General features: G+C 45.2%; 1 protein-coding gene across 1 annotated transcript in view; it reads right to left on the minus strand.

The window, feature by feature from the left end:
• SYNDIG1 (synapse differentiation inducing 1) overlaps nt 1–12,500 on the minus strand; it is a 105,517-nt gene extending 93,017 nt beyond the window's left edge. The window contains exon 1 of the mRNA XM_062202240.1: nt 12,024–12,500. Within this exon, the coding sequence (XP_062058224.1) occupies nt 12,024–12,500 (477 nt within the window). The remainder of the gene's footprint in view (nt 1–12,023) is intronic.
• Between the last annotated feature and the right edge of the window lie 2,634 nt (nt 12,501–15,134).

Consider the following 15,134-nt stretch of genomic DNA (forward strand, 5'->3'; position numbering starts at 1 on the left):
GATTTATCAAGGTACAGGGCTCCTCCTCATTATTCAAATCACAATGGTCATGCTTATGTATGTTACAAAGTGTTTTGGCTCAAACTACTTGTGAATACAGGACAGCTGGGTTTCATGATGACATGAGGATGGCATGGGGCAGGGTTCCCTTAATGTAGGCGTCTGCAGATTTAATGGGTCCCTTCCACCCACCACGCTGAAGAGAATGCCTGGTGGCCATGCATTGGCCATGGAAGACGGCCAATTCTGTGTGTTCTGAAGAGAATGCACAGAAGCCACAGACAAGAGACTTGATGGACACGAGTTTGACAAATTAAGAAGGCACTGATTTTTCCAGCAGGCAAATCTGACTCCATGCCTCCACCCTTTACTTATGCTTTAGAGGCAGGAGTTTGGCCTGGTAGTTGATACCCACGCTCCACACTGGAGCACCTGGATTGGATTCCCAGCTCCACTCCTGATTCTGGCTCCCTGCTGTGATGGCTCAAGTCATTGAGTCCCTGCCACTCATTTGGGAGACTTGGGTTGAGTTCCAAGTTCCTGGCTTCTGCCCCAGCCAGGTAGCCACTGAGGGTATCTTAAGGAGTGAACCAGTCAATGTGACAATGGGAGCATATTATATTTTTCTCTCTCTCTTTCTCATCTTTCTGTGTGTATCTGCCTCTCAAATAAATAAAAGTAGAGTTTTGAAGATGATAGAATAGAGGAGAGCTTACAGCTCTAGCCTAGAGGAAGATAGTGCTTTTAAAAAAAGGAAAAACAGGGCCGGCGCTGCGGCTCACTCAGCTAATCCTCCGCCTGCGGCGCCAGCACCCCAGGTTCTATCCCGGTTGGGGCGCTGGGTTCTGTCCCGGTTGCTCGTCTTCCAGGCCAGCTCTCTGCTGTGGCCCAGGAAGGCAGTGGAGGATGGCCCAAGTGCTTGGGCCCTGTACCTGCATGGGAGACCAGGAGGAAGCGCCTGGCTCCTGGCTGCAGATCAGCGCAGCGCACTAGCCGTAGCGGTCATCTGGGGGGGTGAACCAACAGAAGGAAGACCTTTCTCTCTGTCTCTCTCTCTCACTAACTCTGCCTGTCAAAAAAAAAAAAAAAAAAAAAAAAAAAAAAAAAAAAGGAAAGACAGTGCAATCTCAGGAAAGAGGCAGAAAACAGCAGAGGAAATTCCATGACCTACATGGAGGGTGTGGATGTGTACAAGTCAGAGCCCCAGCAGCTGAGAGCCTCAGCACCAGCGTTGGAGAGCGGGGTGAGACCAGACTGTGGCAGCCCAAGACACTGGAGATAAACTGCAGGAAGAGCCTGGTGTGAGTAGGGCTTGGAGTCCTGTGGGAGACAGAGTACCTGCCAACTTAGAGGGAAGAAAGGGGTCATGTTTCTCTCTCCCCAACCACCTGGCACCAGCGTTCAGTAGCCAGCTGACAGATGGCAGGCACCATGCTGGACATACATAACAGCTGTGCCAGCTCATGTCAGTATGCCCAGCAACTAGCCGAGAGGACACGTCTGAGTATGACTGGGAGAATTGACAGGGGGCTGGGAGCTCATGACTGTGGGAGCCTTGTGTTCTGGGACTGTGAAAACATTCTGGCTTTGCATGGGAGGGTGCAGGGTGTGGCTGAGACTTTGAGCGGTCATTGTGGGTGGCTCCACATGCTCAGAGGTCCCTGATTCTCTGGTGAGGATCACTGCTGCAGGATCCGTATTCACACCAAGGACACACAGATCCTTTGTGTGTTTCTTGTGGCAGAGTGGATGAAAATTGTACCCAATGGGCTAGCGCCCAGGCGTTGGTTTCCTTTGAGGAGAGGAGGTGAGCTGAGACTATGCCAACAGAGCAGAACAAACCTCCCTTTGGTTAAAAAACAAACAAACAAACAAACAAAAATAACTAAGAGATTTGCTACCCTTACCCCGGGTGTCACCTTGGATACTCCCCTTACTCTGGAGCACTGAACAGAGCTCCCCAGCCATGCCCATATCACGCCTTAAGGTATTCACTGAAAGAGCAGACACTCCACTAAGCCACAGAGGAACAGTCCAAAGATAAAAGCCATCATGGGGAAAAAAGAACAAGTATCACCACAAATGTTCAATAATAAACACAGCAATTCAAGAAGCGAGAATAAGGAAGACGATATGACACCCTCGAAAGAACACAACACTTCAGTCCTAGAATGTGAAGATGAAGAGACTGAAGAAATGCCAAAAACTGAATTAAAAAAATTAATCATAGGATTATTTAAAAGTAATTAGAAGCAGATTCATGAGCTAAAGAAATTCGTACATGACTTAACTGAAATTCTTTCCCACAAATTTGAGATCTTAAAGAGAAATCAAAATGAAGTATCAGAAATGAAGAATTCAATAGAACAAAAAATGTGGTGTAAAGCTTTAACAACAGACTTGGTGAAACAGAAGAAAGAATATCGGAGTTAGAAGACAAATCTCTGGAAATTTTAGACAAAAAAAAAAAAAACAGAAAAAAAGAAAGAAGAAATTACAAAACTAAAAAACAATGTCAGAGATTTGTGGATTTATGGGATACTATCAAATGACTCAACATATGGGTCTTAGGAGTTCCTGAAGGTGTGGAAGGAGAGAGTGGATTAGAAGGCCTTTTTAGTGAAATAATATGAGAAAACTTCCATAATTTACAGAAAGGGACATCCAAATACAGGAAATACACAGAACTCCTAGCAGACATGACCAGAAAAGATCCTCACCATGACACATTGTAGTCAAACTCTACACAGTAAAACATAAAGAAAAGATTCTAAAATGTGCAAGAAAGGAATGCTAGAATACTTTCAGAGAATCTCCAATTAGAATCACAGTGTATTTCTCATCAGAAACCCTATAGGCTAGGAGAGAATGACTAGATATCTTCCAAGTCTTAAGAGAAAAAAACTATTGACCCTGAATACTGTACCCTGCAAAGCTCTCATTTATGAATGAAGGTGAAATAAAGACCTTCCATAACAAACAGAAATTGAAAGAATTTGTCACCACTCATCCAGCCCTGCAAAAGATGCTTAAGGATGTGTTACACACAGAAACACAGAAACAGGGTCATCATTATGAAAGAAGGTGAAGGCAGAAAATCTCCTGGTAAAAGTATAAAGGAAATTCAAAGTAAACAATAAAAATATTTATGGAAAAACGGCAGGGTGAAGTCATCACTTATCAATAGTCACCTTGAATGTAATTTGCCTCAACTCTCTAGTTAAAAGACACAGACTGGCAGAATGGATTAAGAAACAAAACTCATCTATCTGTTGCCTTCAAGAAACACATCTCACCAACAAAGTTGCATGCAGACTGAAAGTGTATATAAAGATAATTGAAAATGAATCTTGATGAAGAATGGGATGGGAGAGGGAGTGGAACATGGGATGGTTGCAGGTGGGAAGGAGGTTATGGGGGGGAAAACCACTAAAATTCAATAGTTGTACTTTGGAAATTTATATTTGTTAAATAAAAGTTGAAAAAAAAAGAAAAGATGGAAAAAGATATTCCATGGCAACACAAACCAGAAAAGAGCTGGCTTAGTCATCCTAATATCAGACAAAATAGACTTTAACACAAAAACTGTTAAAAGAGACAAAGAAGGGCTCTATGTAATGATTAAGGGATCAATTTAACAGGAAGATGTAACTATTATAAATGTATATGCACCTAATTACAGGGCACCTGACTATTTAAAAGAAATGCTAACAGATCTAAAAGTAGACATAGACTCCAATACAATAGTAACAGGGGATTTCAGTACCCCACTTTCAGCAATGGACAGATCAGTCAGACAGAAAATCAGCAAGGAAACAACAGAGTTAATCGACACTATAGACCAAATGGACCTAACAGATATCTACAGAACTTTCCATCCTACAGATGCAGAATACACATTCTTCTCACCAGTGCATGGAACTTTCTCTAGGATTGACCACATGCTAGGCCATAAAGCAAATTCAAAAAAATCAAAATCATACCATGCATCTTTTCTGATCACAATGGAATACAGCTGGAAATCAACAACTCAGGTATCTCTAGAGCATATGCAAACACATGGAGACTGAACAACATGCTCCTGAATGAGCAGTGGGTTACTGGAGAAATAAAAAAATTTTTTGGAAATGAATGAAGACAACAATACAACATATCAAAATTCATGGGATACAGCAAAAGCAGTGTTAAGAGGGAATTTTATAGCAACTGGTGCCTACATCAAGAAATTGGAGGGGCTGGAGCCTTGGCTCACTTGGTTAATCCTCCACCTGTGGCACTGGCATCCCATATGGGCACTAGGTTCTAGTCCTGATTGCTCCTCTTCCAGTCCAGCTCTCTGCTGTGGCCCAGGAAGGCAGTGGAGGATGGCTCAAATGCTTGGGCCCCTGCACCGGCATGGGAGACCAGGAAGAAGCACCTGGCTTCTGGCTTCAGATTGGCACAGTGCCGGCCATAGCGGCCATTTGGGGAATGAACCAGCGGAAGGAAGACCTTTCTCTCTCTCTCTCTCTCTTTGTCTCTCTCTCTTTCTCTCACTGTCTCTATCTCTACCTGTCAAATAAAAAAAAAAATTGGAAAGACACCAAATAAATGAGCTATCATTGTGTCTCAAGGATCTAGAAAAACAACAGCAAACCAAACCCAAAACTAGTAGGAGAAAAAAAATAATTAAAATTAGAGAAAAAAAAATTGAAACAAACAAACAAAAAAAAAAGTACAAAAGGTCAGTGAAACAAAAATCTGGTTTTTTGAAAAAATAAATAAAATTGACACACTAACAAAAAAAAAAAAAAAAAAACTTGGAAAAAACCCAAATCAAAAAGACCAAATCAGGAAACCTAGCCTAGAAGAAATGGATAGATTCCTGGAAACATACAGTTTACCTAAATTGAACCATGAAGACACATAAAACCTAAACAGACCCATAACCAAGTCAGAAATTGAATCAATAATAAAGGCCCTCCCAGCAAAGAAAAACCCAAGACCACATGGCTTCACTGCTGAATTCTACCAGACATTTAAAGAACTATCTCCAATTCTTCTCAAACTATTCAATACAATCAAAAAGGAGGGAATCTTCCCAAACTCCTTTTATGAAGCCAGCATCACCTTAGTTCCTAACCCTGAAAAAGATACAACAGAGAGGGGCTGGTGCTGTGGCACAGTGGGTTAATCCTCCGCCTGCGATGCCGGCATCTCATATGGGTGCCGGTTCTAGTCCTGGCTGCTCCTCTACCAATCCAGCTCTCTGCTATGGACTGGGAAAGCAGTAGAAGATGGTTCAAGTTCTTGGGCCCTTGAACCTGCGTGGGAGACCAGGAAGAAGCTCCAGGCTCCTGGCTTCAGATCGGCGCAGCGCCAGCTGTGGTGGCCATTTGGGGAGTGAACCAACGGAAGGAAGACCTTTCTTTCTCTCTGTCTCTCCCTCTCACTGTCTGTAACTCTACCTCTCAAATAAATAAATAAAATCTTTTAGAATTTTTTTTAAAAAGGAGAGGGAGGAGGAAGAGGGGTGGGAGTGTGGGTGAGAATGTGGGTGGTATTATGGGAAGAATCCTTGTATTCCTAAAGTTGTATTTAGGAAATGCATGAAGTTTATATTCCTTCAATAAAAGGTGTCTGGGGGAAAAGTGTATAAAGTGTTTTAGGGGAATATGAGAATGATTGTATTATTATGACAGATGGATTCAATCGCTACACTGCCTTCTACCGAGATGTACTGGTAAGAATATGTGAGATGACACCGTAAAGATGGTGATCTCTGTCGTGTGAGAAACGTGCCTTGAGCTGCACATGCAAGTGAAGGTTGCATCTGATGTGGAAAATCAAGACATGAGATGCCAGACTACTCCATTCATGTTTACATTTTAGAAGCATTAGCCCTCGATGGTGGCAACTATTTGTTCCATGAAAGATAATTTTTTTTCTATGTGCACTAAAATTGTTCCCTCAGTGCCTCCTTGTCAAAGGCTTTTACTGCTGCAGCTGGGATGACAGGAGATAAAACGTGGCTTTTGGGACACAGAACCCGCACCCTTGTGTGAGTGAGCCACACGCAGATCTGAAAGAAACTGGAGTATCTAAAGATAACTCACTATTTATAGACTATTGCAAGGGAGGAAAATGAGTAATTTCATGGACTAATGTCATCAACAAACCAATTTGATTAAAATCCCTAACCTCACCACAGCCATCTGTGGGCATCTGATCACTTTCTCTGTCCACATCCAGTGCATGCTGGGAAATGCATGTCCAAGGCTTCAGAGAATGCCCTGGGCAGCCTTCTCCCTACAATCAGCTTGGCCAGTGAAGTGCTTCTGTTACAACAGGGCTGGCCAGGGAAACCCAGAGCTGCCCTGCTGGGAGGGGCTGGACTGAGTGGGAGCAGCTATGAACGGGAAAGTTTGCAGCTCTTCAAGCCTGAGGTTGTAGCATTGGTTGGGTCCAATGGCAAACTGGCGGACATACCAAGAATTGAAAAGGAGGCTCCTGGAACAAAAGACCCAGAGAGGGCCATGGTGAGCTCCCCTCAGGTCCCTGATGGACCTGGTATACAAGGAGAGTGCATAGGAGACAAGGAGGAGTAAAACAGATAGAACAACCCAGAGCAGCCAGGGGAAACAGCCCCAGCCTCTGCAAACTCAGATCTCTGGGTAGAGGCTGGCAACTGCACCTGCTTGAGGAACTTGACCTTCACCTCTCACCCCTGAATAGCTGGCTGACCTCTGAGCTATGCAAGTCCAGGCTGTGAGACTGGACAGTGACAGTAAGAGCTACGAAACAAGACAGAACGGAGAGGAGATGTGAGTGACTCACTGCCGCAGAGGGACACGGCACAGTGGGTTCAGGTGTGTCGCCAACAGAAGAAAATGAAACAACCCAAAATAACAATAAAGAAAAGACCAAGCAACAACCATGACCTCAATGGGGAAAATCAGAATCCTAAGTTGCTACAATACATGGTTAGAAAAGTCAGCTCTACGTTCCAACCACCCCCACGAGCCCCCACAACAAAAACTATAAGCCAAGTGGGGGGAAAAAAACAGGAAAAGGTGACCCATACTCATGGGAGAAAAAGCTGGCAACAAAAATCACCTCTGAGTGGGCACAGATGTTGGGTTTAGCAGGAAAATACATCCACACAGTGGTTACAGATATGTTTATAAACTAAAGGAAACTATAAGAATAAAAGGAAGGGCAGGCACGGTGGCACAGGCATCGAAGCTATCACTTGGGACGCACACACTCTGTGATGGGGCAAAGCTGTCACTTGGAATGCACACACTCTGGAATAGAGCAGGTGGGACCAAGTTCTGCCTGTGCCTTCTCATCCAGCTCCCCACTAATGTACCCGGGAGGCAACAAATGATGGCTCAACTAGTTGGGTCCTTGTCATCCCTATGGGTGAGTCGGAAGGAGCTCCTGGCTCCTGGCTCCTGGCTCCTGGCTTCAGCCTCGCCTAGCCTTGTAGGCATTTGGGGAGTGAACCAGCAGCTAGATCTCTTCTCTCTCTTTCTCTCTCTCTCTTCTCTCTTGCCTTGCCCTCTCTCTCTGTCACACTGCCTTTCAAATAAATAAATCTTTAAAAAAAAAAAAAAACAAGAGTGAAAGGAAAAACACAAGAACAATGATTCCATAATATTTTTTTTCCTATTTTTTTTTTATTTTTTTTTGACAGGCAGAGTGGATAGTGAGAGAGACACAGAGAGAAAGGTCTTCCTTTCTGCTGTTGGTTCACCCTCCAATGGCCGCTGCGGCTGGCACATCGCACTGATCCAAAGCCAGGAGCCAGGTGCTTCTCCTGGTCTCCCATGCGGGTGCAGGGCCCAAGGACTTGGGCCATCCTCCACTGCCTTCCCGGGCCATAGCAGAGAGCTGGCCTGGAAGAGGGGCAACCGGGATAGAATCCGGCGCCCCAACCGGGACTAGAACCCGGTGTGCCGGCGCCGCAAGGCGGAGGATTAGCCTGTTGAGCCACGGCGCCTGCCGATTCCATATTATTAATACTGGGTTAGAAGCCCTAGAAAGTAACTGAATGATAATTATGGAATTAAAAGTGCAATTTGAATAGTAGATTGCTACAACAGATGAATAACATACTTCAAAGGTAGATCAATCCAATGGGAAGAACACAGAGAAAAAAGTGTTAAAGGAAAAATGAACAGAACCTCAAATATCTATTGAAATATGTCAAGGACGTCAACCTACTTTCGTGGGAGTTTGAGGAGGAGAGGAGAGCAAAGACAAAAAGAAATTATTGAAGAAACAATGGTCAAGAGCTTCTCAAATCTGAAGAACAAAAGGAATCTGCAGTCAAGGGTCTCAGTGAATTGCAGATAGGAGGAGTGTAGAAGGGCCTACACTAGGGCTTGGAAACACAAAGAGAAAGTCTTGAAAGCAGTAAGAGAACAAAAGGCCAAAGATTCATGTGCACATGGGAAGTGTGTGCACCACGGAGGCGTAACTTTCACAGAGACTGTGAGAACTTGTCCCCGGCAGACTTCTCTTCTAAGAAACATTAAAAGAAGTCTTCGGGCTGTAAGTGAATGACACCCCATGGTAAGTGGAATTCACAGGGACCCCTGGAAACAGCAACCATGGCTGAGGGTCACTGATGACAAGCATGCTTATTTCTTTCTCAGAATCCTTAAAAGACACAATCGTGCAAGTCAGTGATTATAAAATTCTTGCTGGGTTTACAACACATGCGTGAAATATGTGCACGATAATGTGAAAAAATAGAGCCATATTGGAGCAGAGTTTCTATATTTTACTGGAGTAAAGTTAGCAGTTGTTTGAAGTAAACGGGGTAAGTTATTTACCATAATCTGCAGAGAAAGTACCAAGAATATAATTAAAATGCACAGTTAAAATGCCAATAGAGAGGCTGAAATGGGGCCCTAACCATATTTATTTAACGTACAAAAGAGGCTGTGAGTGAAGGCACAGAGAAACAATAACCACAAATCCAAGATACAAATGGAAAACAAAAATCAAAGCAGCAGACACAATTCTAATCATACCAAAAAAATCACGTTTAATGCAAGTGCACTAAATACTCCAACAAAAAACCAAGATTGTAAGATTGGATTAAAAAATGAGATATAACTATTTACTTTCTAGAAAAGTCATACTTTATTTTTTTAAAAGATTTATTTATTTATTTGAAAGTCAGAGTTACACAGAGAGAGGAAAGGCAGAGAGAGAAAGGTCTTCCATTCTATGGTTCACTCCCCAATTGGCTGCAATGGCTGGAGCTGTGCCGATCTGAAGCCAGGAGCCAGGAGCTTCTTCTGAGTCTCCCACGTGGGTGCAGGAGCCTAAGGACTTGGCCCATCTTCCACTGCTTTCCCAGGCCATAGTAGAGAGCTGGATTGGAAGTGGAGCAGCCAGGTCTCAAACCGGTGACCATATGGGATGCAGGTGCTTCAGGCCAGGGCATTAACCCACTGCGCCACAGTGCCGGCCCCAAGACATACTTTAAATTCAGAGACAGAAGTAACTACTAAACAGAAGGACAAAAAGAGGAAGAATGCAAATAGTCCGAAAAGAAAGCTGGGGTGGTTATATTCATTTCAGACTAAAGAGACCTTAAGAGCAGCAACGCTATCAGACATAAAGGGGGCTACTTCATAATAAGATGATGGAGAGTTCAGCAGGATGCAACAGACATGAGTTCACTCATCTCACATTAAAGCCCATGACACTGGCAGCAAAAACTGACAAACTGAAAGGAGACAATTCCACAAGAGCAACTGAGTATTTTCACTTCTTCCATTCTTGTTTGGAACAATATGTAACTATATAAGTAGCAAGCACAGAAGACAGAAACAGCACAATTAACCAATCTGACTTGACAAAGGTTTCTGAAGGCAAGTGCAGGTGGCAGACACACCCTCAAGAACACATCATGTGTTGGGCTGTTCAAGAGGTCTCAATGACCTTAAAAGAGAAATTGCACCAACTGCAGTGCTGGCATCCCATATGGGCACCCATTCTAGTCCCAGTTGCTCCTCTTCCAGTCCAACTCTGCTGTGGCCCAGGAGGGCAATGGAGGATCGCCCAAGTGTTTGAGCCCTGCAACCGCATAGGAGACCAGGAAGAAGCACCTAGCTCCTGGCTTCAAATTGGTGCAGAGCCAGCCGTAGCAGCCATCTGGGGGGTGAACCAACAGAAGGAAGACTTTTCTCCCTGTCTCTCTCTCTCACTGTCTATAACTCTACATGTCAAATAAATTAAAAAAAAAGAGAGAGAAATTGCACACCTGTGATCTCTAACCATAGTGTAGTTTAACTAGGAATAAATGAGGGAAAATGTGGGACTATACAGAGATAAGCATATTTGTAAGCAACTAGTAAAATGAGAAATCCCAATGATGTAGAAAATATTTTGAACTCAATGAGCATGAAAATTGGTGCAGTGTAGTTAAACAATCTTTGGGAGAATGATAGAGCTCTGAACACACACATTACAGAAGAAATGCATCTCATATAATCTAGCTCCTACCTAACAGAATTACAGTAAAAGAGCAAAATGAGGCCTATGGAAGCAGAGGGAAGGATGCCGTAAATAACCAAATGAAGATTAGTGAAATGGGAACGAAAAACCAGGGGCACGGAGGGGAAACCAATGGAACCAGAAGCCAGCTGCTTGAGGACATCAACAACTTGACAAACTCCAGCTGGAATGGTCAAGCAAGAACTAGAAACCCTATGGTTACCAAAATTAGCCATGGAAGAGGGGACATTATTACCAATTCTACAGAAAATGAAAAGTCTTAAATGAAATATTATCAGCAACTTCAGGCCAAGTCAGATGATGCAGATAGCATGGACACAAATGACTAAAACTGATCGAGAAGATCCTCAGATTTTCTTTACAATAATAAATAAATACAATCACACAGTTGAAAATCTTCCCATAAAGGAGAGCTCGGGCCTACGCAGCTCCACTGGTGGCTTCTAACATATATTTAAAAATACACTATGTCAACACTGTAGAGAATCTTCCAGAAAACAGAGGAGGTGACAGTCCACTACATATTTTGTGGGGCCAATTTTACCCAAACCAGAAGGGTTGTAAGTCAAGAAAATTTCAGACCAGCATCCCTCTTGTGCAGACACAACAATGCTTAAAACTTACTAGAAAATTCAACCCACCAACATGTAGTGAGGACTGTACACCATGACACAGTGGGATGTGTCCGCAGAGCCAAGAACAGCTTGCTTTCTGCAAATTAGTTAATGCAACAATCATATCATTTAAGGACAAATTACCACATGGGATAATCTCAAAAAGCACCTGGCAAAGTGAACACCCATTCTTGGTTAAAAACACACTGCTAAACAAAGTTGTGACAGAAGGGAGCTCCCTGCCTCTTATTAAGAGCATCTACAAGAACCTATAGTGGACAGGATCTGTATTCACGGAAGCCTGAGGTCTTCCCCACTAAGATCAGCTCAGCCAGCCAGGATGTTCACAGTACCACTTCTAGCCAGTGTAGCATCTGAGGTTCCAGCCCGTGCCACGAGGCCAACAAACACAAGAAAAGAAACAAACAAAAAAATTTCCCTGCACCCAGTTTAGCTCCTCAAATATCTCTGGGGCTATGAACACTGATTTTCAACATGTTGTCTATTACAAAGCAGAGACCCGGAACTGTCCTAACTTTTTCTCTCAGAGTTTCTGGGCTATGTCCCATGTGGAAAGGAAGCTGACTGTAACACCAACTTGCCAGTACTGGCATCTGTAACCCCTCATGTTGGCTTGGATGACCTCTGGTCAGAATCCTTTGCTGAAACTGCCCTGGCCCTCTGTCCACTTCCCTTCTCCACTCTCTTCATCCTCCACAAAGCTTCAGAAACGAAGTGGCATGAGAATGCCCTGGGTTCCTGTACATCTCAGCACACTAATTTTATCCCCTGACTTCCACCCCAGGGGCCGGGCACTCACAGATCTCTGTCTCTCTCCCCTGTCCCCACTGCACCAGTCCCAGCTGGTGTCTCACAAGGGCATCATCTGACCTCCAGCTCCTGGAACTCCTCCTCCTCCTCCACCTCGTAGGACAGGGTGTGGATCTTGATGTCGTCCGCTGAGAGGTCAATGAACTTCCCATCGGGGTAATCCAGGCTGTCTTTGGTGGGCGACCGGTCCTCGATGAAGGTGGTCTCACAGCAGTCGGCCACGCTGTCCCCCCAGGAGCGCAGCACACCCTCTGAGTAGAGGATGATGTTGGGGCGGTAGTGGGACTCCACCGACTGCTGCAGGGTGTTGGGGTCCAAGAGCTGCTGTGCTGGCTCATTCCTGCTGCTGTCCAGGGCAGCCGGGGCCGTGCTGGCCACCCCGCAGCGGCTCTGGTACTGGGGTGCTGGGTAGACGGACACCAGGCCATCTCTGCTCTCGGCCATGAAGTTTCTGGTGTTGATCAAGCCGTTCCTCTTGGCAGCGTCACTGATCTTACTGTGCAGGAGCACACTCTTCTGTTCGATGACGCTGTCCATGGTACTGCCCCGGCTGGGTGGTGGGCTGGAGGGCAGGCCTGGAAGGTTACACGTGCCTCAGGGGACCCATTTCTCCTGGAAGAGGAGGAGACAGGATAGGATGAAAATCACCCTGGACAAATAGCTCATCACCCAGACCCAGACCATTCCAGGAATTTGCCAGTTGGCCAGGACACAGAGTAGCTGTGAGAGGCAGATAATGTGCAGTCCTACCTATTCCGTGAATTTTAAAAAGGTTCCATCAGGGCAACCAGCCAGAGTCAGCCAGAAATTGATTGCCCGCATCTCTCTCAAGTCTCTGCAGGAACTGGTTCCACTGCAGCTCTAGAGAAATCTCTGATTGCTACAACCCATGCCTGAACCCAGTCACCTAGGCATACACCTCATCTGCAGGGAGTTATGGCTGCAAATCTGCAGTCAGGCCTGACTCTACTGCAGCTATGTGTTCACAGCCAAGGCACAAGGGGTCTAGGGTACCATCCCACCTGGTGTAGACCAATGATGGGTAGACCCACACCTGCAGTGCTGCAGATGGACAAAGTTCCACAGCCAAGGAAACTGACACACGCTCCCGTGGCATGCCTTAGACCTTGCTCAGCATTCATACCCGCCTGCACCTTTGCAGCTGAGCTCTGGGAAGCTCCCTAGATGCTCCCAAATCTTCATTTGGTTGGTTCAGTAAAACATCTACACCTTTGGGATATGATTATTAGGTATAATAAATGGGTTTCTACCTAGACTGTGCTCTTTTCTAGGGTTTGCAAATGATAATAAAGCAAAAAGGGCTTTTTTGTGTTGTGGCACAGAGGTTTAACCTGCCACCTGCAAAGCCAGCATCCCATATGGGCACTGGTTGGAGTCCCGGTTGCCCCATTTCCCATCCAGCTCCCTGCTAATGCACTTAGGAAAGCAGTGGAAGATGGTACAGTGCTTGAGCCCCTTCCACCTACATGGGAGATCTGGATGGAATTTCTGGCTCCTGGTTTTGGCCTGGCCCAGCCCTGACTGTTGTAGCCACTTGGGGATTGAACCAGCAGACTGAAGATCTCTCTGTCTCTCTTCCCGCTCTCTGTGACTCTGTCTTTCAAGTCAATCAATTAATCATTTTAAAAAAGAAAGAAACGGGAAAAAGGCAGAGAATAAGGAGAGGAAGAGAAGATAGCAGAGCTTGGGATTTGGGGAGAAAGAAACAATGAGCTTCCTTAGGCTCCTTCTGCTTGCCAGTTATTAACTGCTGGGGATGGAAGAATTTCATCACACAGCCTCATTGCATCATGGATTGCTATGAGATTTAAGCATTTTCTCCCACTGTGTCTGCTCTATTTGCTGGCAGCAACAGCAGTCTTATCATTGCAGTCTGACCAAAGGAGGAGAGGCAGAGAGCACACTCTTTAGACTAATGGAAAAGTCTGGAAGAATGTGTTCAAACGACTGGCTCAAACCACAGCCCATGCACCGAGAGACAATGAAAATGATTTGTGTGACACTGAGTGCAAATTTAAGAGAAGTCAAAAAATACACTGTCACCCCTGCCTGTGTGGCTTTGCGGAAGTCTTTATCACTCTCTGAGAACTGAAGTTATTTATTCAGTTGTTTGAACAAGGATATCTGGGGCTCCTTCCTCACACTGAAGACCAGCCCTGGGCTCAGGAGGCTTGCACGCCAGCACAGCATGCTTGATGAGACATTTCTGGCTCAAGTCCTTAGCTTCTCCACCCTTCCTCTCTCTCCAGAGAAGGCCTTGGCTTGCTCTCAAAATTGGGTCCCTCATGTACTTTTTGACCTTCTTGGAGGGAGGAGCAAGACCAGAATAACTTTGATGTGCAGTTTCTCAGCTGTCGCTCTCTCTACCCAGATCAGCAGTAAATAACTTCAGATGAAAGCTGACGATATTTTTTCAGCTTCCTCCCTCTTCCTTAAGTTGTGAGCTCTGGGCCAGCCAGAAGTAACTTTTCCTCTGTCCAGTGTGCCCTCATCATCTTCTGATTTTCTCACAGGGCCTGTAGCAGCCTTCTCTGCCAGCACCACAGCTACTGGGGTCCACGTCTTCCTGACAGGAGCTCTGTGTTACCTTTCTCCTTTCTTGCACCTGGTATGCTGCAGGGGGTCAGTGAGCACCTGTTGAAATAAGTGGCCTCCAGGGCTCTGTGCTTAGTGTGACCCCTGCTTTATGAGGGCCTCCTGGAGCTCTGCAGGCCCCAGATGTGGATTTGGTCTTAAGGCATCCCACAGCAGGCACAGCTGAGTCTCTTAGGTGTCACTCAAAGTGCAGCTGAGAACCAGCGACATCAGCACCACCTGGAGCGTGTTGCAAACACAGACTGGATCCCTCACCTGCACCTTTGGCATCAGAATCAGAGATCAGTTTGCATATTAAAGCTTGTGGATGCTGCTCTAGTGTGGATAATGCAAGCTTTGGCTTCCTGAACAAATCCCTTGAGTGCACAACTGATAGGAAGTTTCTATGTGCCGGTTCAGCATCCCTAATCCAAAACCCCAAAATCCCAGGTGCTTCAACATCAGAGGCTTTTCCACTATCACAATGCCATGAGTAGAAAATTGCACACCTGACCTCCTATGACAGATCACAGTCAAAAAGCAAGGTGCAAATCCAGCACTGTGATGCAGTGGATG

The sequence above is a fragment of the Lepus europaeus genome, chromosome 10, assembly GCF_033115175.1.
Source record: "Lepus europaeus isolate LE1 chromosome 10, mLepTim1.pri, whole genome shotgun sequence".
In the NCBI taxonomy this organism is placed as follows: Eukaryota; Metazoa; Chordata; class Mammalia; order Lagomorpha; family Leporidae; genus Lepus; species Lepus europaeus.